The sequence below is a fragment of the Corvus hawaiiensis genome, chromosome 6 (genome assembly GCF_020740725.1).
Source record: "Corvus hawaiiensis isolate bCorHaw1 chromosome 6, bCorHaw1.pri.cur, whole genome shotgun sequence".
Taxonomy (NCBI): domain Eukaryota; kingdom Metazoa; phylum Chordata; class Aves; order Passeriformes; family Corvidae; genus Corvus; species Corvus hawaiiensis.
The window spans coordinates 52,346,223-52,371,095 of NC_063218.1; the positions used below are offsets into that span (position 1 = coordinate 52,346,223).

Genomic DNA, 24,873 nt, shown 5'->3' on the forward strand with positions numbered 1-24,873 from the left:
AACTCTACTTCAAATTATGAGTGATCTCTATTAGAAGGGAGCAGTTAATAAACCTGGACACACATGTGATGGTCCTTTTCTAAAATGACATTTCTATTTCAGAGGGGGTAAAGCTGAGGCAAAGAGAGAAAAGGAAATGTTATATAAACCAGAGGAATCCCCGTTTGAAGGCTGCTGGTGAGCTGCTGCACGAGGCATGGCTGGCTACATTCGGAGAGCACTTACTGGCCCCTGGGGAGGGGCTGCCAAGGCCATCGACACCTCAGGGCTGAGCTCTTGAGGCTCTCTGACGCCACCCAACCAACCTGCATTGGTATCATTCTCTCCTGTCAGTGCTGCAAAGAAATCTGAAGCCTTTAGCTCTGTCACAGGTGTTAAAAGGAGCCCTAATAACTCCTAAGGTGCAAGGGATTAGAGTCCTTGCAAGGCACAGGTAAAAGGGGAGTTCAGCTCCTTGTTTTTCATGTAAAAAGGGGGGTTCACGTTATTCTTAGTGCTTGAAACAATTGGATAGATCTGGAATTGAAAAGGGGGGCCCCTTGGCTGAGGTTTTGCAAACCTGGGAGAAAACGTCTGGTACGAAACGGGTATTCCAAGAGCACACAGTAACGCTGTGCCAAGGGGATTGGGCAGCTCCCACCTGGAGTGGCAGCTTGGCAGAGCAATGGCCAGCACGAGGAGCTCCTGATGAGCAGAAGTTCACTTTCCTGCAGCGATGTGGATTATTGGTACGTTTGGAACGATTGCACCTGGCGCATTGGAACAACAGTGGCGAGGCCAGACCCCTAATCGGGGCTCCAGGCTGCTTCTGAGGGCTGGGTTCATTGGGCTGGGACACGAAACGGGGCTGGGTGGTGACTCTGGATGTGGCACAGGCCCGTCCCATCGGCTGCCCCAGCTGTGGTGGGTGGCATTGCCATGGGCATCTCCCCTACCCCAGCACCGAGGGCCAGATGTGAGCAGTTCTGTGGGGGTGGCCCCAGGCCAGCACCCCACCTTGTGGTGCCCAGCCTGGCTTAGAGCTAGTGCAGACCAGGGGAATCCAATTTATTTCATTAAAGCAGAGTGTCCCAGAGCCCCGTGGTGGGTGTAGATGCAGTGGGATGCCTGCCCTGTGCTCCTGGGTTTGTGCCTCGTCACGGTTGTGGTGACACCCAGTGAGCATTCACGAGCCTGTGACAATCCAGGGGAAGGGTCAGTCTCACACTGCGCTGTGCCCATATCTACAGGAGCTCTTCAAGGTCACCAGCACATCTCCTACCATTTCCTTGGGATTACTGCGGAATGATTTAAGGGCTTGGCTGAACACTGGGATGCGGCTGACACTAGACCAGATTGGTCAAAGCCCCAACCAACCTGACCTAGAATGTTTACAGGGATGGGGCATTCACACGTTCTCTGGGCCACCTGTTCCAGCGCTTCTCCACCCTCATGATCAGAGGCAGCTCCCACAGCCTGCCCTTGTGTGCTGTGGGCCCCAACTCCTCACCATCTCCAAGGCCTGGGCTGGCCCATACCCCACACATCAGTATCTTTCCTGGGCTGTGGAGACCAAGAGGGGACAGAGGAAACCATAAGCACTCCCCAAAATCCCAAAAAAGAGAGGAAGAAAGAATTTTTGTTGTTATTTTTTTTGGTTTATTGGTTTGTTTTTTTAAAATTTATTTCCCAACATTGAAAGGAATTTCTTATGAAGCAGCTAGAAGGGACCTCCATGTGAAGGCCAGCACTTCTTCCTGGCTGAACTGGCATCTGCTGCTTCTCCAAGGACACAGCTGTCTACATTCTTGCCTTGGTCTGCTAATACTCGTCATGCAAGGCTGGCTTCACTCTCCATCAGGGAATGTTGTTGTCCTCAGACTGAAATAACCCCACCTCCAGACCCCAGGAACCTCAGTGGCCCTCTTGGGGACAACTCCTGTCACCTCAGTACAGCAGCCTGGTGGAAGCCAAGTCAGTTCATGTCCTTTCCCTCTGGCTCAGAGCAGAGGAGATCCAGGAAGGGTGGGGGTAGGAGATAGGAAGGAAGGGCTCGTATCATGCATGGCAATCAACAAAACAATTGTTGATGCTGGGAGATGGAGCAGGTGAGCCAGCAGGACAGGCCCCATGTGGAGGCTGGGACTCCATTAATATTACTTAGCACATTTGCAAAGAAGAAATTCCTAGGGCTCCATGCCTTCATTATGATCATTTTACTGTTTAAAAAACCTAGTCTCAAATTGTTGATGTTACAGCCTAAAAAACCCCAGCATGTAAGGTGGCACCAGCAAAGCAGGATGTGGGCATGAAAGCTTCTAAAAAGGAAAGTTTCTAAAGTTTCTAAAACATGCTCCTACTTAAGGGGTCACGGGAGCACAGATGCTGTCGCCAAAGTACCAAATAAGGAGGATGACGGCGTTTTCATCCTTGTCTTGTTGCTTATTTTTCAGTCATGCAGGCGCGGATTTTGAGCCGCCAGAATTCCTGGAGGCAAGCGCGGGATATTGTCCCTTCCATGTTGGCAATGGCTCTCATGGTGCAAGGGCTGATGCTCCTCCTCCTCCTTCTCGTCCTCCCCCTCCTCCTCCTCCTCCTCCTGCACTGTCGATTGCCATTTCTCAGGCCCAGGGAAAGCAACTCTCTGTTTGGCCACTGCCGGATGTGTCTCTGTGCTGTCCCAGGCAAGGGTGGGCGGCCAGCCAGCTCACTGCTCCGGCTGCTCCCTGGCAGGCTGATGTCCCTGGGCTGCACAGCGTTCCCTGGTGGGCACAGAGCCAAGCTCTGCATGGCCATGACCAGGGAACTGAAGGTGGTGCCACTCATGGCAGAGGGGTGGTTGTGTTCCTCCTCTTCCACTGTCTCCTCAGCCTCCTCCTGGCACATGCCTTCCTCTTTGGCCATCACTGGAAGGGGCCCAGCTGCCGTCCCTTACAAAGGTGGGCTGCCACCCGCCTCGCTGCTCCGGCTGTTCTTCCTTCCAGACATTCATCAAGGGCCTCGGAGCTGGGTGGGGAGGGGAGCAGCTGCAGAGGGCCCTGCTTCTGTAGTGCTGGGGCACTCAGGGACTGGTGACATCACAAACAGCCAGTGTGGCTGGGCCATGGAGTGTGGCCCAATACATGGGGTTATGTGGGCCTGTGGCCTGAGAAATGCCCAGATACAGGACAAGGAGGAGGGTCATGGGGGCTGAGGGCCCCTTTCCTGGGGCCCATCCTGCCTGCCATGCTGCTTGTACAAGGAAGGCTGTCCCTTGGGCACAGGGACCGCCGACCACCTCCTCTCAGGAGCCCTTGGCTCCAGCACCCTCCTCATCCCATACCTGGGGTTGCCTCAACAAGACGGTGCCAACAACATTCCAGGAGCATAAAAAGCCTGCAGGTTTCCAGGAAGAAGGAAAAGCCTACCTGCTACCTTCAGTCTGAGGGTCCCCCTCACGCTGTTCTCTCCTTTATAGACAAACCTTAACACCAGTTTTTTGGTTTTAGTCTCTAGGGATATTTTTAGTGCTCTCACATGTTGTGGTCCACTTCCTGCAGTCATCTGGGAATTTCACCACAGCTAAGGCAAAGTTAAAGCACAACTCACAGAGCTTCAGTCTTGCTCACACAAGTAACACAACATGGATTAGACTACCACTCCAACAACACGGAATAGCTGGGAAAGGGGCTGTGGGGTAGCATAGGAGCTTTGTGGATTGTAGTGACAGCAGTTTCTCAAGTGTAGAGAACAATGACAGAGTTGAGAGAGTCACGTGTGTGACTATGACCTGCTCTGCCGACCAGTTAACATTCAGCTAAGAGAAAGAAGGCATATTTTGTCCTTCAGCATCCCAGTAAACTCATGCATATATAAGGATTTGATTAACTCTCCTAACTGATAGCACGCAGATGTTTTTGAAAAAGTCAGAAGAGACATTTGGCTAACTCTGGGATGACAAAGGGCAAAACCAAGGACAGCTCCTTCAGAATGGAAAAGGAACGAGTCACAAATATCTGCTCCAAAATAAAAGGTTTCAAAAATCAAGGACAAAGCACTGTTGGCAACATCATGGTAACCCATGATGAGTGCATGAAAGAGGGCACGGGCTTCCAGTTCAGGCAGATGATGTGACTGGTACCACGAGAATGCAATAGGTACAAGGAGATGAACACAGAGAAGTCTTCACTGGGAACAAAAACCACATGGATGACAGTTTATGACCTCTATCTTTACCAGCTGGATAGCATCCACTGTTGTCCCTATCAATCCAGTACTTTGGTGTTGCGCTTTCTCAGTGTGCCTGTCTCCTCTGACTCACTGACTTTTTGCTTTTCCAGTGCTGCATTTTCATTTTCTGACTCCACAGACAGGTCCTCTTGGCTTGTCTCTTCTACTTCACTACAGCTCTCCGAGTGGAATCCAGCATTCTCTGCTACGACAGCAGGATCATCATCGCAGCAACAGCAGCACTCCCCGGCGCTCTGGCTGCAAGGAAGGTCACTCTTCTCCTCACTGATGAGAGTTACCTCATCCTTTGTCTGCATTAAATCCTGACCACCCATTCCCATGGTGAGATCACTTAGCAGGGTTTCATCATAAGGATACTCCTCGTCTTCCATGCCCTCCATTCTTTCTGCCAGCTCTTCTGGAGAGGGCTGGCTCAGGTCAGGGTAATCTACAAGGATTGTGTCCTGCTTGCGCTTGAAGCAATCAGAATTGTCGTAGACAGGATAGGTCTCTTCTGGATAACCTTAGGAATAAAGGGATATGCAGCTTGGAGTATTACCAGCATTTAATAGTCCTGACTTCAGTGGGGGATGCAAAGTTGGCCAGGACAGTTGGTTTTTCTACTGCCAGTGCACATGTCAGCTCTTTACTGCCACGTACACATCACGGTATTGAATCCATGGCAAGATGTGCAAAGCATGTCTCCTTGGGAGATAATGAAAAAAATTCACTTATTTTTAGGGAGCCAGGATATCAACCCTGACTTTCAGGAGTGAAAGCTGAGCTTTCCTGGAAGCTGTGGGGGCTAACAACAGGTAAAAATGGTGTGTCTTAGATCTTTAAATGAATCCTTTGGGGGTTTTTTTTTTGCCTACAGATTGTCTGATGCATGGTTTGAACCCTTGCTATAAACAGCATTACTTAGTTGAAAAGTCAGATACATCACTGACTTTGTGCATTTCATTTTAGAAATAACATCATAAACTTGACTTTATGAACAGAGCTCAGGGCCACTGTTTATGCTTTATATTTTGGATCATTTTTGAAAGCTTTTTAAAAAGCAAGAAATTAAGTCTGCATTTAAAATTATGACAGCGAGCAGCTCAAGATATCTTGAAAACACATTTATGTAGCAGGTAAACACCACAGAATGGAAAGGACATTAAAATAGAAAATTTTTATAAGACAGACTTCCCAGAGCTGACTTTTACAACACTGGAGCAAACCAAGAATGGCTAATCAAAAGTGAAAACTGTAACTTATCTAAAGCATACTGATTCTGATTGCCAGGGGTTTTATGATTGTCAAGAAATCCAGCCCAGCAAAGACAGGGACAGATACAAACCTAGAGCTGCCAAGCCCCAGCAGCACATGGAGCATATGTGAATATTCATATGGCACTTTGGGCAGCAGACAGTGCTTAGACTAAAAGAAATGCCAGATACCTCAAAATCTATTTTTTTTCTATTATGGTTGGGGGGAAAAAAAAAAAGCCAAGCAACCTCTTGCAAAGTTTTGAACACTGGCTTCTGGAAAGGAAGGATAAAGTTAACCAATGCTTTCAAAGGATCTGGGACTGTGAGGAATCCTTAATCAATTTCTCTTGTAAGGGTAATAACAAAGGCTCTCACTTACCTTCCCAATCTGCCATGTAAGGAGCTTCCTCAGCTTCCTTCTCGGGAGAGATGTCATCGATGAATTTTCCTTCTTTCATAACTCTAGTAATTTCTCTGAGTTGCTGAAGTAACGTTTTTTCCTGGTCTGTCGTAACATTTTGGGTCCTGCTAGAAAATTAGACACCAGAATTTAGTCCACTGTTACTACAAGCTATGAAAAAAGTTTGAACCCAACTGTTTGGTCTGTGCCAGCAGCACAGTCCGGAGAAACCTATTGAGGAGTGTGACCCATCCTCAACATCTGCTTGTGCTCTGCACTTCACCTGGGTATAATTTATCCCTTCATCCAAAAAGCCTGCAAATTTAAACAGCTAAAGGAAGGCAGGTAAAGCCAACGTGAGAGCAAGATGAAAGTGACACACACGAAAGAGTTATGGTACAAATAGCACTACAGAAATTTCTTGCCTATAAAAGTGTGTTAGGTAAGAATTAGAGTGCAGTGCCTGGTGTGAAGTATTATAAGGAAATGAAATTCTGAATCTGTGCAACATGTCTAGCTTGTGGGGCTGATCAAAATTTCTCACAGTCATTAGCCTCAAGACTCTGACGATCCCTCATTATGACCACTAAATCTGCAAGTTGGACAGATCATCCTGTCATTACAGACAGTCAACAATGCAGCCCGGTGGGGAGATGGCGGGGAAAAATAGGAAGGAAGATTTAAAAATGCAAAGAAGGTGTTACATTTAACTGTAACTTGCCCTTTAGAATTACAGGGAGAGGACTGAGATTTTTATCAGATTCCAAGCAAACTCTTGACTGGTTCTACACTGCTGAATCTAGTAATTATTACTGCTTAGGTAATACAATTGTTGCTGTAACAAAAATGCTTCCAATAGATAAGATCGTGTTGTCATTACATGTTATTTTCTCTGAAAAGAAAAAAGACTCCTAAAAATCTTAGGGACAAAACAGTAGTGTTTGGAGGGGGGTGCTCTGCGGTCTGCTAACTCAGTAAGTCAGAATAAGAAAGACACTGTTGGCCACCAGGGGTGAAAATGGTTCTGACCAATGGTGCTTGTTTCACCCTGAGTTTAGAATCATGGTATCTTGAGGTTTAAGTTGTTTTTGAGCAGTAATGCCAGTTCAAGCCACTCCTCCGGCGCCCTTTTGCATCTGGGTTTCAGGTAGGATCTGTTGCCCCCAGTTACTTGGAAAGGGTGGCCCTGGCATGCACAGAATGCTGAACTGTAGGTGGTATGTGAGGTCAGACAGATGGTCTCTGGTGGTCTCTGGTCTGGAAAGCAGATAGATAATCTCCAAGAGCAGATTCACTGAGTAGGCTGCTCAGTGAATCGTAGGGATGAAGAAACATTTTGGCTCCAGGTGGTCAGTATCTATGTGAACCTCATTCTAGTCATCTGAATTCTAATAAGCTTGCCATGTCCATCTTCAGGTTTTCCTCTTACCAACTGCTGGGACTGGAGCAGCACTCCAAGAGGTAGGTACTCTGGTGCCACTCTGCCTATATGGGAACGATGGTGACACGATGGCTACTCCACCAAGGGCAGCAAAGTCACCCTGGGTTAAAGCCAATATTAGCTTCCTACTGCTGGTTGGTGTGATGGTGGTGGAAGTGCTGATCCTGGGCTGGATTTTGTGCACAGCTGCAAACACAGGTGTGTGTGTGTAACTGAACTTAGCTCAGGAGCTGGTTTCATTAGCACCTACCCAGATTAAACTGTTTCACTGAGATCACAAGGCAAAACATCACTTCTCTGCATTTCCACCAAGGAGCACTTTGCCCCACAGTTTGAAAAGTTGATATCTCAACACTACATGTAGGTTGCACTGAGTGCCCCCAAGTTGTGGTGGCAATCTCTTCCACAAACAACTGAATGTGTGAGGCAGCATCTTCCCAAAAGCCTGGCTTATGCAGATGTGGAATCTGAGATGTGAATTAAGAGGCCCACAAAAAGGAATGGTTTCATCAGCCTTTGACCAAAGCTGCGACAGCATTGCCAAACTAATCCTCCTTTTACAGACAAAACTGTACCCAATTTGAATATATATCACTTGGATGAAGACAGAGAGGCCTATCTCTTTAGCACATTGGGCAGATAAGCCAGCTCAGATAACAGGATCAATTAATCAGCTGCATCACTGTGGCATTTCATACAGGAAAATGCCTAATATGTGGGATACCCTCATTAGAAAACACTACGGTCTTATTGCAACACAAGGCCTCTGCATTTCAGAGCCCTCCCCCAAATACCTCCCTTAAAAGGCAAATTTCCGTGCAGAGAGGGAGAAACTAAAGGCCATGTTTTATTGTGACTTCATTTAAGGCCTCTGGGATGACTTACTGTAGGATGCTGGCAGTGTATAAGAAATCTGGCTGCCTGCACGAGGGAGATTTACCAGGATATCATGTGCTTAGGAATACTAAGAGGATAACAGATGCAGAAGGTTTACAGCGTAAGAAAAGGTCATTATTTTTGCTCTCTCTATTTGTAGCTCCAACACAACTATTACTTTTCATAATGGCCATACTTACACTTTGTAGAGTCCCAAAGTGCCCACTAACAGGTAAAGTAAAGGTTTCTTATTCTTACCCTGAGATTAGAACATTTTCTAAAGAGCCATCATGACTGCAGGGAAAATAATCTAAAATGGCACCTCAGACATGTTAACTGGTATTTTTTTAGTTTCATGATCTTAAAATAATTACTATTAATATGCAGCTACATCCCAAAAACTGGCACCTTATGGAGCCTCTCACTCTTCCGTATCACCTTTGCTCAGCTTATGATAAAAAGGAAAGTTTTTCCAGTTGACAGCGTGGTAAACAGGACTTTAAAAACAGGTAAGTGAGCTGCATTATTTCTACCTCTTACCTAAATACCAGGAATAGAAAATTTTGGTTACGTTTTTGAGGACCTGGCCAGGCAGTTCTTTCTTCCTGTTGCTTTCTTTACCTTGCCTCTTCCTACAACATGCTAGGCCTTATTAGAAGTATCTGTACTTGTACTTTTTGATAGTTTTGCATTTCTGGAAGGGTGTTTGTCTACTTAAAGGTGTAGCAATTCCAGCTGGTGTGCTAGTTTGGAAGGAGGTCTCCTCAGCTGGTTTGGAGGTTGGTCTTCAAGCCTCCTTTAAAACAAAAAGCAAATCCAAGTTTCTGGCTGCTACTTTCTGTAACACAGGGCTGGGTAACAGTGGCTATCCCATCTGAGAAAACCAGCTCATAGTATTGAGAGGTCTTCCAGCCTCACTTCACTCAAATGAATTTGAAAGGCGAAGAAATGGAGCAGGATAAGTCATAGCAAGAAAACAACATGTATGCTTGCTACAAAAGAAAGCAGAATAAAATCACACAGCACAGTTGTATTATTCCTTTGAAACAGGACTGCTTTCTGTGGTATAGCATTCTCTGAGAATAAACAATCCTTTCAAATTCATCCAGATTTCAAAAGCAATTTTTTTGAAGAAAATTTCCAAGACTAGAATGTCTTTGGATTCTAAGAATCTGCTGCAGGAGAAATCCAGGATGAATTCGGGAGCAGTTCAGCTGGGAGAATGCTCCTGAGGTACAGTGAGAGGACACTGAGGCACGAGCCCAGCCCTCAGCACTCTGACAAGCACTGTGTGTTATGGTGCCACATCAGGTTTTGTGACAGTGCAGAATATGACCTTTGGTCACTAAAGCTCCACTTGTCCAGCTGGCTGTTGCTTTGCCATACCTGGTGTAAGGGGCCATGGTCTCACCTGGGGTCTTCCAGCATCATTTTAGACTTGATACCAGTGATTTCTGTCTCTGACTTTTCTGTGTAAGGGTTTCTGTTTAACTGCGTATCAATAAATGAAGCTCAGGTCATTTTTACTCTCTTACTCCTTCCTTTTTATTTAAATCTATCAATATCCAGATTGAATAAGCCTAGCTCAGTACTCTGGTCTAACTACACTTCCTAACCACAGGTTTTATTTTAATAGATTTATCCAGTATTAGTGAAATTAATGAGTAGATTAAGAAAGCTTCAAAGTGTTTGAAAACAGCTATTTGCTCTATCAAGAGGTGCTTTTCCCCTCCTCTTCAAAGAGGCAACATACAAAATTCTTCATTGGATTCAGACTCTCATTTCCCCTGAGACCTTTAGACCCATCTATATAAATAGTCTGGTTGAACAAAGAAGGGAAGTTCTACTAAATAGAGGCTTTGGGCCAATAACACAGAGTGGAACAAATACTGGATGAGACCCTAAACCGATTTTCTCCGTAAAAAAAAAATCCCATCCTGAGAGTCAGCACAATATCTAGGCAGCTCATAAGCCTATTTCTGTCAGCTTAGAGGTACGTGTAGGGCATTGTGTCAGCTCTCCAGATCAGAGATGAGCAGTAGTCAAAGCAGGATCCTTCTGTTCCATTAACAAAACCAGGGCAGTTTAGGGCTCTCCCCCTGGAACCTGGCTGAACATGGGCAAGCTGGGCACCTCGTCTGCCCGAGACAATACAGGGCACAGCACAAAGTGGGCAAAACTACACTCAAAGAGAAGTGCTTTGAGGCATAAATGAACAAAATGTGCACGTTCAGCACAGAATTCCTACAGGGTGGGTTGAAACAGGACTTGGCTGATCCAGACAAAGTTAACATGATTTACAACCACAGCAGCTCTTGTTTTTTGCAAACCTCACCTTCATATTTATGGTATTTCAGTTTTCAAACACTGCAGTTGTGCAGCGTCCTATTGATCTGTTCTTTTTACTCCTTATGCAAAACATAGATGTGTTCCCAGTGCTTCTTTGTAACGTAGACTGGTGATATCAGATTTGTAGGAAACATTCATAAACATAATAAAATTTTGAATGCCAATTTTGCAACCCTTTGTCTTTTAGACTTAGAAGCAAATGCATGAATTTACTGCTCACAGGGTGGAACTAAGTTATGTAATCAGATTATCATGCAATTCTGCCTTAAAGAAATATTTTATGGTTATTCTAACAGGAATTGACATAGATTATAACAGAATTTCAATTTAGGAAAATAATCCATAGAACTGGAAAAGAATGATTCAAGATATTACTTTGGTCACATAAAACAGGTTGTTTTATGTACTTTAAATGTAGATGGTTTATCTTCTGTTTACACATACCTGTCATTTTCTTCCAAATAACACTCTGTACAAAGGGGGGAAATAGGGATAGTTGCTTTTCTGCTCAAGGAAAATGAAGTTGGAAAAAATTATTTATTTTATATATAGATGCTGAAAAGAGAAAAACTGCAGAACAAGAATTGTGATGTGTAAAATCAAACTTCTGTAATTTGAAGTAGCAACAAAAATGCTATTTTAATACAGAGAATGCAAGAAAGGTTAATTTCTAATCAGAGTAGAATCTCTTCTTAAAATGCTGTAATTTGAAACACACCTGTCATACATAGGTCCTACTCTGTTGATTAATTTTTCCATAGCTTCTTCTGTCTCTCTCAGTCTTTCCTGGAGCTGAGTGAGTTCATAGTCAGCTGTAAAACAAACAAACAAAAAAAAATCCCAAGATCTGTCAGTAGGAGCTTTGAAAATGTATCCCTGTCCCATTATCACAGGTAGCAAATGCTGTACCAAACCAAACTGGCTGTGAGGAAACGAAAACATTCAGCTGAGGGAGTTCTACCTACTTTTCCTGGCCTAAGAAGGTGAAGAATATTAGCAATGGTGATAGGACACACAGAAAGAACCTTCTTTCAAATGTTCCCAAGCTATCTCCCAATAAGCAGAGTGAGTGGGCCACTGGAAATGCCCTGGAGATTACAGTTTAAGAAAAGAAAATACCATGGGGGTTTTTGTGTGTTTGTTTGTTTGGTTGGTTTTTTCCTGTCTCCTGCAGAATTAGTTCACATGGAATTTCCCTCTTAAGACATTGGAAGCAGAAACAAAAGGTCATTTGAACATTTTCCAATGAGTCCAAGGTTTGAGAAGCCACTTCTTTCTCAAAGAGAATGAAGTTCATGGGCTTGATGGCTTGAATCCAGCCCTGCCCAGGTGTGCCAGGCTCGCTGGGATGATTAACAGGGAGCCCATGGTGTCCGCCTGGGGAGCAAAGCTGTGCTTGCACCTTTCTTTGAAAATGTGGCCAGACTATTGTGGCCACAGTACAATAGCAGACACAAAGCAGGAACACCCAAACTGGCTTTTTGAAAGCATTGACAGTCAAGATGCAGCAGCACGGACGCCAAAAAGAATGCTTGAACTCCTTGTTGGGCTTCTGTAGCTCGTGCTCAAAATCCTGCAGCTGAGACTCCATTGCTCCCCACTGCAGGACAAAATGAAACCAGCCTGGGTGAATGAAATATTCAGCTGCTTCAGGCACACCCATTTGAGCAGCACAAAGGCACAATGGAACTTCACCGCAGTAGGAATGGAGAAATCCATCCACAAACATCCTGTTTTTAGAAAGATCTCTATTCTCCACAGCTCGTCATTACTTAATGCAACACTGATGTCATTATTTTGCATGTCTGAGACTTTAAAGGAAGAGGAAGGGAAACTGGCAAAGAGAAAGGAAGTTACTTCCTCCAGGTCACTATGTAAGTGGTGACTCAATCTCCAGGTTCCTAATGCAGTGACCTGTGCCCTGCTCTGCTACAGCTTGCCATGAATGCTTTAGGAATATAAATTAGGAGCTCTAGAAAAAGGCACAATAATTTTCACCGTTAGTTCCTTGGGATATAATGATGGCAAAATTAACTTACTGCAAAGTTACTTTCTCTTACCAAGCATCAGAGAAAAAAATACAATTACCATTGCTAATATATTGCCCAAAATTGCCAGGCACAATGCAGTACAAGTGCACTGGAGACACAATCTACAGCACTAAGTACATTAGGTATTCCTAATACGTGCATTAATGTCAAGATAATTGCAGCTATGTTAAGAGAATTACCTTCCTGCTACCGCTTTCTATAAAGCCCTAAGTACTTTTCTTTCCTATTACAGTTTAGCCAGCTAAACACAACACATTTAAACGCTGTAACGGTAACTACTCTTCCAATCCTCAGTAATAAGCTTATTAATTTATCTAATAAGTGCCTATAAATACTTGAATCTATCTCACCAATGTTTAGGTAAAATCAAATTAACATTTCAGAATATTATTTGCTCTCTTTATTGCATGCATGAGAACTGTGCATTGCAGAACAAAGAAAAGGACAAATTAGGGAAGCGCCTGATGATGGCTAAGAATTCACCAATTCAAAAAACTGAAACTAGCTTTTATGGTATCTTTCTATGCTCTTACTAGACTATTAGGGATTATAGAATAATTACAGCTGGACATCCTATTATCCATTTTTAATCATCAGCGACACAGCTTTTCAGCAAATCCGTGCAGTTAATTCAGCAAACCTCATGAATAGCCATTCCTTCCAGAGGGGCTTGGGATGAGGCTGCTACCACAGCCTCACTGGCTGAATGAGATGAGAAAGTGACAGCAGTAGTCTTTTTAACTCTTGCTCATTCCAACACAGAAGATCATGCGGGTTTTTAGGGGTTTTTTTGGGGGAGAGAACATCAGGTTTTTTACAGTGCACCCAGAACTTGAAGAACCCTGTTGGCCCCTTACAGTGTCAACAGGTGCACAGATACAACTCAGAGTCACACTCACTGATTTTCCTCTTCATGTTCCCAGGTGTAGCAGTAGGGCATTTCCGCTCTGCAGGAGTGGTTCTTCCCTTGGAAGCCAGCTGATGAGGAAGAAAACATGGCCCTTCTATGAGTTACAACAACAGTAATAGGTAAGCCCCAGAGGCAATGGAAAAAAATACAGAAAACTGAAGTATGCCAGAAGGCAGCCCCAGAAAAGCACACCCAGCTGCAAAACCATGACAGATGCCGGGAGATTTTGCCAGCTGAAAACTCCTGTAAGACTCTTGGAACAAATGACAACATGTGACATATACAGCACATATAATATGTAGCCACTTAAAACAGGGAAAAGAATACCATGCTTATGTCCAAAATTAATCTAACATTGCTCTAGATATGCACATTTTCCCAGGGAAAAAAAAATCCTTTAAAAAACTGTAAGAGGTCAGAGGCCAATGCAGGATCAGAGAAATCCTTCTCTGCATTCTTAGCTACAGTGTTTGCAACAGCAAAACTCACAGAATATGCCAATCTTTTGACCACCAGGCAAAGGTCCAGCATAAGCATTTTTTTGAGCAGAGCTGAAATGGAACAAGGTACTGAAATGAGAGCATCATTTTTTTTTCCCAAAGTGACTTTTCACTTTATGTTGGTCTTACCTTAAATAAAATGTACAGGATATATAAGAAGATGCCAAATCCATATATAGGGATAATCTGTCCCACAAGACCTCTCCCAGTTCCACCAGTGCTTCCACTACCACCTCCACCTGCCTTGGCTTTGGCAACTGCTTCAGTAAGGTGAGACCTTGGAAAATGAGGAACAGCTCGGCTGTCGGGAATGGCGTGGGAATGCATCCTCGGAGGAAAGCGACCAAGCTTCCCTGAAAAAAAAAAAACCCACAATGATCATTTCCCTCCAGGTACTTTCCACCCTTTTACACGTAGCATAAACCTGCAGCAGGTGTAAGTGACCTCTTTTCTCTGCTTGTAAATTCACCACCACTGCTGAATAAGTAACTTGTTGGACTAAATCTGTAAACTCAGTCCTCAGTCTCTTGTGATGTGCAGTGCTGAGAGTCAGGTTTTACTTAAAGCCATTTACTCCTAGCAATTTTATTCCTACACCATTAAGAGTAGAATCACACAATTAAAATCTCTTGATTTTAAGCAGAGGAAGAGCTGGCAGGGCAATTAACAAAACATGGACTTTAACAGGCATATTCTTGTCCAAATAGCTGATGGATCAGCATCTCCAGCAGGATGAAATGCCAAATTCCTGCTTGTTTCTCTCCTCAAAGCTCCCCTAAAACATATCATTTTTCCACTGTGAGCCTGATCTTTCAATATTGCCCAAAGGCATATTAGTGTGTAAATGTATTTATGTCTAAATCATTATCCACTTAACACCCTGACACACGACTGCAGTGTTTGCCCAGCAGAGACTTTTGGCTATTGCCATAAGAAATAGTATTTTATCTGATTTTACCAAGCCAGTAATGAAAGATTAAGAGAAGTGGTGTTACCTCAAGCTGTTCTCCTTAAAACGTCTAAGGTAAAGTAATGTAAGAAAGGAGATTGAATATAGCCCAGGACATATTATCTTTGGCATATTATAGGGAAAAAAAATTAGAGGTTTCTAACCTTTCTAGGCAGAGCTAATTTAACACAAGAAAGGAGAGCAAGCATAAATGGATGTACAGATGCTAGAGAAAGACTGCAGAGAGCCTGAAACAGTGCTGCAGATGATTTCATGCAACTGAAAGGTGCAAGAACCTCAATAAATGTAAGCTCATGCATGATTCCATTTTCTTGCTGCCATCGATTCAACAGTTTTGCTGTGAAATTCACTATTTTACTCCTTTGTGTAGTTGACATCCTGCTTTCCATCTCCATATCCAGCTTGGACATGCACCTGCACTCCCTTCCACCGACTGCTGCTGAGCTGAATTACTCAGTTACTCTGCCAGGGAATCTGGTGGCAAGAGGTGCTGATGGAAGCACCAGAGCCAGTGGCTGCCAGGCTGGCGTGCAGCTCATTCCCTGATCCCAGCTGGAAAACTCCCCCTCCCTGGTACACATGGTGCTGCTTGTGCTTGCAGAAAGAAAAAGAAAAGCAGGTTTGAAGCAGCACTGAAAAGAACTAACTTTACTTCTGCGAGTACACAGCTGCAAATACTTTTATGAGACACAGGAGAACCACTGAATTAACATTTGGTCTTGCTAGGAAACACCATCATAGGCAGCTAAATTCCTGAGCACAGAAAACTGCAGTAAACACTTATTAGGATGTGCTATCAATAATTCATGAAGTTCCACTATTAAAAACACATTTTTCTTAGCAGATGATGGCACACATTCCGTGAGTTCTTTAGTGTTAACAGCCAGGGTACGGCACCACTGACCAAACCCACTCCCAGATTAGCTTAACTTCGAGGAAGCTGTTATCATGCACTTAAATTTTAGTGAATTATTCAAAGTCTGTGATGGAAAGCAAGCATCTTATTTACAAGAAAGTCCCCCTGCTCTAGCAGCAATGCCCTGTAGCAGTAGGTCACTGTGGAAACGAGTGTGATGTCGTGCAGAGAGCAGTATCACTGAGGTGGGGATGAAGCAGCAGGGTAGGTAAACATTTGTAAAACATCTTATGCAAATATGATTTATTGAAGAAAAAAAAAGAGATATTAAGAGAGCAGCAAATAATTGACAAAGGTGAAACTGCATTTAAGGTGAATAGTTTTCTAAATTATCCACAAGGCCTCGATTGTGCTTTAAAATATTCAATTCAATTAAATATAATCAGGCCAAGGGGACAGACACTAGATATTTCATTACCAAAATAATTTTAAAGGCGAATTTCAGGGCTCCTATTTCTAAACCTACCCTGTTGATATTACACTTCTATAATTATTTCCTTAATAAACAAATACTATCTTCCATAGTTTTTTATTGTGAAGAACCCATGCAAATTACACAGGAAATGGAGGGCACAGGCAGCTTGAAAGCAACATACACACAAAGCTCTTAAATGCACAGTACATAAATGGAAAACGTAACGATTTGGGTGCCACCGTGACTCGACTTGAACAAGATTCCACATTTCCAAGGATGAAACAAACCACTTTCAAATGGAGACAATAACACACTCTCCATCAAGAAAATCAAGTGACACTTGATGAGCACAGAAGGGCCCTTACTCTGCACGCATAATAAACCAAACAGAAAGCCCCAAGAACAGACAAACATGTGACAGTGGGATACAGAACTATCTTACTGCCTCAGAAATGTAAATTCCAGTCCTCCAACCTATCTTTAAACTACTCTGAGTCCCACATTTTTGGATGTTTAGGTGCTATTTACATTTTCCTGATAAAACCACCACTTTTTCAGATAATCATAGTAATCAGAAGTGAAATTCACTTTTGTGAGATCCAAAACTCAGAAATTTTGCATATTTTTCTCCCCTGCTGTGCTGGACTTGCTATTTAAAGGAGATGTGTCCTCTAAGGAAAGCTTTTGCTAAGTAGGCTCTGCAGGACCTCCCCCTCTGGTGGAAGCCAATAAAGACTCACTCATACTGCTGCCTTCACTTCAGGACACTTGAATCCATCTTTAGCCCCTCTCAGCAGTGCATTTTCATAAACTATTTATTTCCTCCCTCTCTCTGTCCAATTAGACGAGTTACCTGTAAGTTCTGAAGCTGCAAGCAGCAACACACAGCAAGACACAGTGACTCTATGATGGTGCAACTTTATGTTGTCTAGACAAAATATCCTTCCGGGTTTTCTTGCATGTTTGGTGTAACAGCTTAGAATAATCTGTACAGAAACTGTTTTCTTGACATTTAACCAAATTCTCTTTCAAGCCACTATGTAATTTACCATATACACTATATTTTACTGCTATTCTCCACCCCCTAATTTCTCCAACACGTCTGCCCACAGAAAGCCCAAGCACTTATCCCTTTTCTAACACTACCAGCTCCGTTTTATGCACCACAATATAAAAAAGACATTATGCTATTAGAGAGTGCCCAAAGGAGGGCCACGAGCATGGTGAAGGGTCTGGAGGAAAAATCTTCATTTTCTTCAAGACACCAGCAGGCAACTGATGTGTGCATTGCACAAATTGAAGCTGAGCAGAGGGGTTACCTGAAGTGCCATATATTTTTTTTTGTAAAGCTGATGAAACTTGATTGTTCACAAGAATGCAGAGCTTGCTACTGCCATGGAGCTGTAAGGTTTTTCTGAAACTGCCAGCTTAGAGAGTAGCTTTACAAAATGCGTGGCATGTATTTATGAACACTAGACTTAAAATGTACCTTTTAAACGGCAAGTAGGTCCCCTTTTTGTTCCTCTTTAACAAAAGATAAACCTTCTAATGCCTGTCTATGAAGTCAGCAAGGAATGTGATACAAACACAGTAAGTTCGTTAAGTAAGCTTTGTCATATACTTGAAATTATTACTGTGAAAAAGAACAGCATTCCTGCCTGGAAGATAATATTAACTTCTATAGTTCTGTGGTCACCATTTCCCTAAAAGAGACATCTGAAAATGGCTTTATTAGAGAAAGTGCCATTTCCATGCTTAAAGCCTGTTTCGATAAAAAGCCTTCTGGTAACACTGAGTTCTAACAAATGGTACTAAACTTCAAGCATGTTTTATTCAGAGACATTTTGCCCCCAAGACTACAATAAGCACTTTATTAACTTCAAGAATGACATGATTACCTCAAGCCCCTGAAACTCCTGTCAGGTAACTGCAGTAATCAGTGCACCGAAGAGGATGACTATGACAGAGATATGAATTGAGCAGCTCATATATAAATAACTTCAGGTGAAATAAATTTTGGTCTACAGAGCAGGTGTAATGAAATCCTTGCTATCAAGCTAAAAATACGGACTATAAACTCTCATCTGGAACTGATCAGCTGAGGAGAGTTGTTACATCCTCAGCCAAAGACAGGTGCTGCAGTCCAACAGGGAAGCAGCGCTGGGTGCTCGTGCTGCACCAGGTACACACTGATCTGTGCTGTCCTGTGATCTCTGCAAGAATGATGGAAAGTATTTGTAATACTGAGCATGGAAAGAGAAATGCTCCCTATTTTAAGCATTTAACTGCAGCTGTGATTAGACACCCTATCACAGCACTGCTCAAGGCCAGCTGTGCTACAACAGGTACAAACATCATTCATTAGCCAGACGGCACTGAAAATAATCGGGACACAAATTTGTTGCTGGGTTTTTTCAAGCTAGTTTCTCTGTCAGATCAACCTGCAGCCAAAAAGAGGAGCACCACAACACTAACTGACAACTGCCAAGGCCTGCAACTGCTGGGGGAGAAGTGTGTGAAATTCCATCATCCTGTACCACTGTGCGATCAGCTGGGAGCTGAGCAGGAGCAGAGCTAATGGGGAGCCAGGTACCGCCTCCCACGACATCTGCTCCCATCCCGGATGGCTGCTGGGCCTTTATGGGGCCCTGCACGGTGCCCTCACAGAACTGCTCTTGATGTGCTGCCAAAAACTCAGCTCCATTTCAGGTTTTCAGTGTGAGGACATTCTGCAATGGAACTATAAACCTGTAGATCTACAGTGCTGACCAAGGTATTTTCAAGTTCTTAAAGACCAAAAATACACATGGTAACCATGAAAGTGCTGTTGTGGCATGGAAATCCTATATTTGGCTTCAATGTAACATCGTTTTAGCAGTGACTTCAGCCTGAACGTCCTCAGAAAACCCTGAAATGAAATACTAAATGAAATCCATGTCACTGAAGTGTGCAGACATGGGAGAAGCAGGCTGTTGGAGGGATGCACAAAACACAGTCACTGAACACGAGTTCCTGTGGGACAACATCCCGAAGAACCTGTAAGCTCTCTGTGCTTCCACCAGCCTCACCTCTAGCGTGCAGGCAGCCCTGGGCAAAACTCCTTCTCTACCAAGACTTGGGGTTATGATACCAGCTACTTTTGTGAAGTGCCTTGGGGGAAAAAAAGCCCTACAGTAAAAGGCAATGGACATAAAAAGGATGGGAGATGCTTGTATGAACCCATTCCTTAAGAGAGGACATGCAGAGTGGGAGGGCAGGCAGGAAGGACACAGCTGGGAGGCTGCACGGACAGGACATGAGCCTAAAATGAGCCATCACGTGCCCACAACATTATGAGAATCGGGTGCATGAAAACAAAAGTTTAAAACGCTGGCGTAGGAAACGGAACAATGAAGGCGATTCAAATGAATTTTTATTTCATATGCAACAACAAAAGCATTCCGTACAGAAAATAACAAAATAATGAAGGGATGTGTTGCCAAGAAAAACAGAACAAACAAAATAAGCGGAATGAGCATGTCACTTTTCGGAAGCTTTAATACCCCACACATAAATAAAATGAACATTGGAAGATTTTAAACTATTTAAAAAAAAAAGAAAGTAGATCACAGCGGTAACCACGGATGGATCCTCCGCCACTCCACACGTCGCTAAGGGAGGAGCGCGGGGGAGTGACGCGGGAAGGGGGAACTAGGCTATGTTTCCATACCAGGCGGCGGAGCTCCCTGCGTGCGGCCCCGGCCCCTCACGGAGCCCCCACAGCCCGCCCGCCCCGGCCTCACCCCGAGACGCTGCCCGAGCGGGACCGCGCCGTGCCGGGCCGGGGAGGGACAAGGGGGGGCGGTGGCGAGGAGCGGCCTCTTACCCTCGGGCGGCGCGGCGCCGGGCTCCTGCCTGCCGCCGGCCCGGGGCAGGAAGGTGCGCGGCAGGAGGAGGGAGACGCAGAGCACCAGGCAGGACACGGCGGCCACCCGGCAGCACGTCCAGGCCGCCATGGCGGGGTCGCGCTCGCCGCGCGCCCGCGGGCTGTGCGCAGGCGCGCGCAGGCGCCGCGCGGGAGCCTGAGGGGAGCGCGGGGGTCCGGAGGGGAACGCCTTGGAAACGCGTTGGGATTGCAGGGCCTGGGCCTCGAGGGAAAGCCCTGAACCTCAGACAGGCAGAACAGGGCCAAGCGGACACAGGGTTCCCTTCTTGTCCTTCCAGTGCCTGAAGGGAACCTGCAAGAAAGATGGAGGGGGATTGTTCACGTGTAGTAACAGGACGAGGGGGAATGGCTTCAAACTGAAAGAGAGTAGGCTTAGATTAGAAACTAGGAAAAAAATTCTTCACTCTGAGGGGGGTGAGGTACTGGAGCAGGCTGCCCAGGGAAGTTGTGGGTGCCCCATCCCTGGAAATGTTCAAGGCCAGGTTGGATGGAGCTCTGAGTAACCTGGCGTATGGGAAAGGTGTCCCTACTGTCAGGAAAATCCACAAGCGCCTGAGAGGAAAGCTGATGTCTTTACAAAGAATGTGATGGGTGAAGGTACGGTGTTAACGTCTTTGCAATGGGGTTTAATGTCTCTACTGACCCTGGGCAGCAGGTTTGTGGCAGAGCCCGCACAGCTTGGCTCCTGAGACAGACAGGGGTCTGCACAAGCCTGAACTTCTGAGCTTTGGGGTAAAACAGTAGGTTCCAGGGGGATATATGGGGTGGGCGGTGCGGGAAGGCTGTACCTTCCCTGTACCCCAGCCCGTGGGGCAAGGAAGAGGGCACCGCGCGGCCGGGAGTGCAGCATAGAAGGAGGCTGTGCCCTGTGAAACCTGGAGAGAGAAAACCCCGCGGCGTGGGCCCAGTGGACTCTCTCCCCTTATTCGAATAAGGTTGAAGGACTCCTCTGTTTCCTTCTTGGACATAAACCTCTGGCGTTTGTGGATTTTCCTGACAGCTGGGGGCTCGGTCCGGGATCCTTCTGGGACCGCCTGGGTCCGGCCCGCGGCAAGAGGAGCCGGAGGCGCCTTACCCGGTTTAGGTGAGCAGCTCCCTTGGGCGCTGGCCGGCACCGGGCGATTGACTGGGTACCCGAGACTGTCCAGGAGACAGACGAGAGGCGGACCGGGGCGGGCCGAGGGTCCGTAGGAAAGGACAGGGATGCCCAGAGGGGGCAGTGAGGCAAAGCCGAGAAGGGCCTCGGCAAATCTCAGCAGTGAGTGCAACTTCGGGGAGTAAAACGTGGCAGGACGCCCAGGGTGGGCAGCAAAGGAAAGTCGAACAAGGGTCTCGACTATAGGGATGGCGATCCCAAAACACCTCCGAAGGGTCCTCTGGGAGGATGTGCAAACCATCTCAACATTGTCCCAGAGGCAGGTAAGGACGGGAACACCCAGCGGGGGCAATAAGAGGCGCCGAGAAAGGCTCTCGGCAACCCACGCCCAGAGCGGGCACTATGGTGTTGGTTTGGGAAAGCGCTGCTTGAAGGGGAGTGTGGAGGAATATGGTTAAGGCAAACAGCAGCCGGAGGCTCTGTGATAGGGAAGCTTCGAAATCTGTAGTCTAATACAGGGAGCGGCTTTGGTCTTTTGTATTCCCGGCTTCCAGGAGAGGCAAATACAGGGAGGTGGTGTTCCTACAGCCCCAGCCCTCCCCGGGCCATTATGGGAGCCAGGCTGGAGGGCTCGGGGCCGTGCACTTACTACTCAGGACATTAAGGGGGTTCCTCTGCGGTGAGGAGTGCCGAGGCCAGGTGTGGAAATGCAGGACCGGCAGCACAGGCTGCGGAGCTGCGGGGCAGATGCGGGACCGAGCCGAGGCTGTGGGGCAGCCGGGGCTCCGCGCCGGGCGGTGCCCAACGCCGCCGCCCCCGCGGGCAGGGCCTGCGGAGACCCCCGGCCCCACGAGGCTGCAGCACGGCCCGGCCGCCTGCCCGTCCCTGCGGCACCGGCGGCTGCGCCCGCCCGTCGGCAGCTGCTGCTTTACAGAGCTTGGCGTGCTGGAGAGCGGCCCGGGGCCCTGGACGGGTGTGCTGGGCGGGGAGCATCTAAACACTGCGGCTGGACCGGGAGCGGCTCTGGTGTACGGTGTGTGGTGAGGAGGAGGAAGGAATATCTGGGAAATGCGGATTATATGTGGAAGAATTAGGATCTTCTTTTACCGATTTTGTTTGGGTCACTGGAGAAATGAGTGATTTTGAGCTGTGGGAGAATGAGTATCTACAGGCTGTAGCAGGGGTGGCTAGAGGAAGGGTAGAATAAATCCCGGAATGAACTGGTTAGAAAGATAGGAAAGAAGGGATAATGAGGAAAAAGTAAAGGTACAGGCAAGAATAATGGCAGTTTTTACAACACCCGACGGGAAAAAGTGCAGGGAGCCCCAGGACCAAAGGGAAGGGAATGGCCATCAGGACAGCGACTGGGAAGGAATGAAACATTAGAAATGGATTGTTAAGGGTGTCAGGATCTGCTGTTGTAATTTGAATTTTATGCCAAAGGGGGAACAATTGTTCAAATGATCTTTTCGTAAGTGGGAAAGATGTGTGTGTTAATTCGAGTTTTGCCAGCAAATAAAAGGAACACGGGGATACCCGTGATAGTTTGCTGAATGTATGAGATGGGTTTGAAAAGCATGAGGTTCTGATTATTCCTAGTTGTGATTGTGGTTTGCTGGGAGGGGATTTGATGACTGGAGCTGGGAATGCAAGTTAGTGTTGTAAGGGGTGATGGGGAGGCTGGCGCTGTTGTGAATCCTGGAGTGAACCCAGAGGTGTGGGCAGTCCCACAGGAATGTGGAAAACTGGATCTGGAGCTTCTCCACATTACTCGGAGGAAACCTGGACAAGTGGTGTCTTAAAAAACCCAATACCTTATTTCAAGGGATGGAGGGAGGGAAGGGGTTACAGCCTGTTGCTGAGTCTCTGTTGAAGGCAGGTGTCCTAGGTTACAGTGTAAGGTGTGCCCACAAGCATGTATTCTATCACCATCTTCATGAGCTGTTAAAACCAGGTGGGCAGTGCTCCCTGCCTCCTCCCTCAAGACTATGTCCTGTTAATGGCCCATCAGTGCCTTGTCTCATGACTCATCATTCCACTGTGAGATGCTCCACCCAGAGGGAGAAACCAAGCATCCCATCCTGGATATAAACTGGGATTTTTGAAGACCACAAGCAGCCTTTCCCACTGGATTTCCAGAGGACAAGAGCTACATGCCTACCACTGGACCTTCTGAGGAAGACCAGATCTTTCTACACAGGATCACCGCTTCAACAGAACCACATCCATTCACTCCAGGAGGACTGCAGCCACCACCTTATCGGACTGCTGCTGCTACCCTGACTAACAGGGTCAGGTTGTATCTGACTCTGTCAGTTTAAATCAGTTGTTTTTTCCCCTGCCTTGTTTTTTATCTATATATATGTATATTAGTAAAGAACTGTTATTCCTATTTCCCATATCTTTGCCTGAAAGTCCCTTGATTTCAAAATTATAATAATTTGGAGGGAAGGGGGGTTGCATCTGCCATTCCATGGGAGGCTCCTGCCTTCCTTAGCAGACACCTGTCTTTCAAACCAAGACAGATCGTGGTGCCCAATGTGGGGCCTGAGGGCTTCGAGAGAAAAGGGTGAGATGGAATAACAGTTCCGGGGTAACCTAATTTTGTGTGCTGAATATAGAAACCTCATTAGGCGGCACCATGTGGGCTAGCTTACCCTGGTTCGGGTGTCACGTGTTCGTGGCTATATTTCTTCCCTTTCCATCTCCTTATCTAAACGTGGGTCCTCTGACTAAGGCTACTGTGGCTGTTATCCTGTTGGAGCTATGGGTTGGTAAGGTGAGGAATTCATGGGTTTTTAATTTCCTCTTGAATGTGGGCACATGGATAAAAAGCTATCACTAATCATATGCTTTTGGGGTTACATTAACAATGGTACCTTCTGTGAGGAGATAACCCCAAGGGAAGTTTTCTCCCAACCCTTCAAGCAGTTCTTTGGGCCTGCCCCAGCAATCTTCGAAGGGTTTAGATTTCCCCTAGCTACTAGCCAAGTGTTGTTGATAGGTTTACTCTGTCTGGTGTTGTTGATAGTTCTACTCTATTTAGCACTCAGGGATAAGGTAAAATTTACTTGGATAACTACCCACGCACCTGCCCCAGAGTCTAGGGGTGCTGTCCCAGAACCTGACATGGCCCCAAAGATTAGAGATCTGGCCCCAGAAACTAGACAGCCTGTCCCAGAGCCTGATCCTGCCCAACAGCCCACCTCAGAAATGGACTACCCGAACTGGGTGGGGGTACTGGTGAAGGGGATGCAGGAGATGTGCCAGGGGATATGCCAATTGCTAAGGGAATACACCTCCTCAGCTAGTGAAAAACCCTCTCCCTGCCGCAAAGAGGATGAGTCCGATGGTGCAGCAGTGGAACCCACAGATGTTACAACCGTCCAGGTTTCAGCTGAACCACAAGGACAACCACAGCCAGCAGCAGTCGCCCCTGTGCAAAGGAGGAAGTGTAAGACCAAATCAGTACGACCAGTTAATGATGATGGGCAACCAGGGCCCTCACAACCAGCAGGAGAGCCAGAGCCAGAAGTCATCACTGAGTCCCTGTCGTACGACAGTCTCCGTGCTATGCGAA

At 46.0% G+C, this 24,873-nt stretch overlaps 1 protein-coding gene across 2 annotated transcripts; it reads right to left on the bottom strand.

The window, feature by feature from the left end:
• Window positions 1–1,615: 1,615 nt before the first annotated feature.
• RIC3 (RIC3 acetylcholine receptor chaperone) lies at window positions 1,616–20,297 on the bottom strand. Of its 2 annotated transcripts, none has more exons than XM_048307296.1 (6): window positions 20,138–20,297; window positions 14,101–14,324; window positions 13,461–13,539; window positions 11,229–11,322; window positions 5,824–5,969; window positions 1,616–4,711 (listed from the first exon to the last, which is right to left on the bottom strand). In XM_048307296.1, the coding sequence occupies exons 1-6, from the start codon at window positions 20,265–20,267 to the stop codon at window positions 4,224–4,226; spliced, it is 1,161 nt and encodes a 386-aa protein (XP_048163253.1). In that variant the 5' UTR covers window positions 20,268–20,297; the 3' UTR covers window positions 1,616–4,223. The 2 variants fall into 2 exon arrangements, with proteins under 2 accessions (XP_048163253.1, XP_048163252.1); XM_048307295.1 differs by having other exon boundaries at window positions 5,824–5,972.
• Window positions 20,298–24,873: the final 4,576 nt, after the last annotated feature.

Bases quoted from the DNA above. Each gene is read 5' to 3' on its own strand.
- RIC3 (XM_048307295.1), bottom strand. From the start codon at position 20,267: ATGGCGGCCTGGACGTGCTGCCGGGTGGCCGCCGTGTCCTGCCTGGTG. The intron at 14,325-20,137 runs GTAAGAGGCCGC...TTTTTTTTTCAG, and splicing joins CGGCGCCGCGCCGCCCGAGG to GGAAGCTTGGTCGCTTTCCT. The intron at 4,712-5,823 runs GTAAGTGAGAGC...TTTATTCCTAAG, and splicing joins TTACATGGCAGATTGGGAAG to GTTATCCAGAAGAGACCTAT.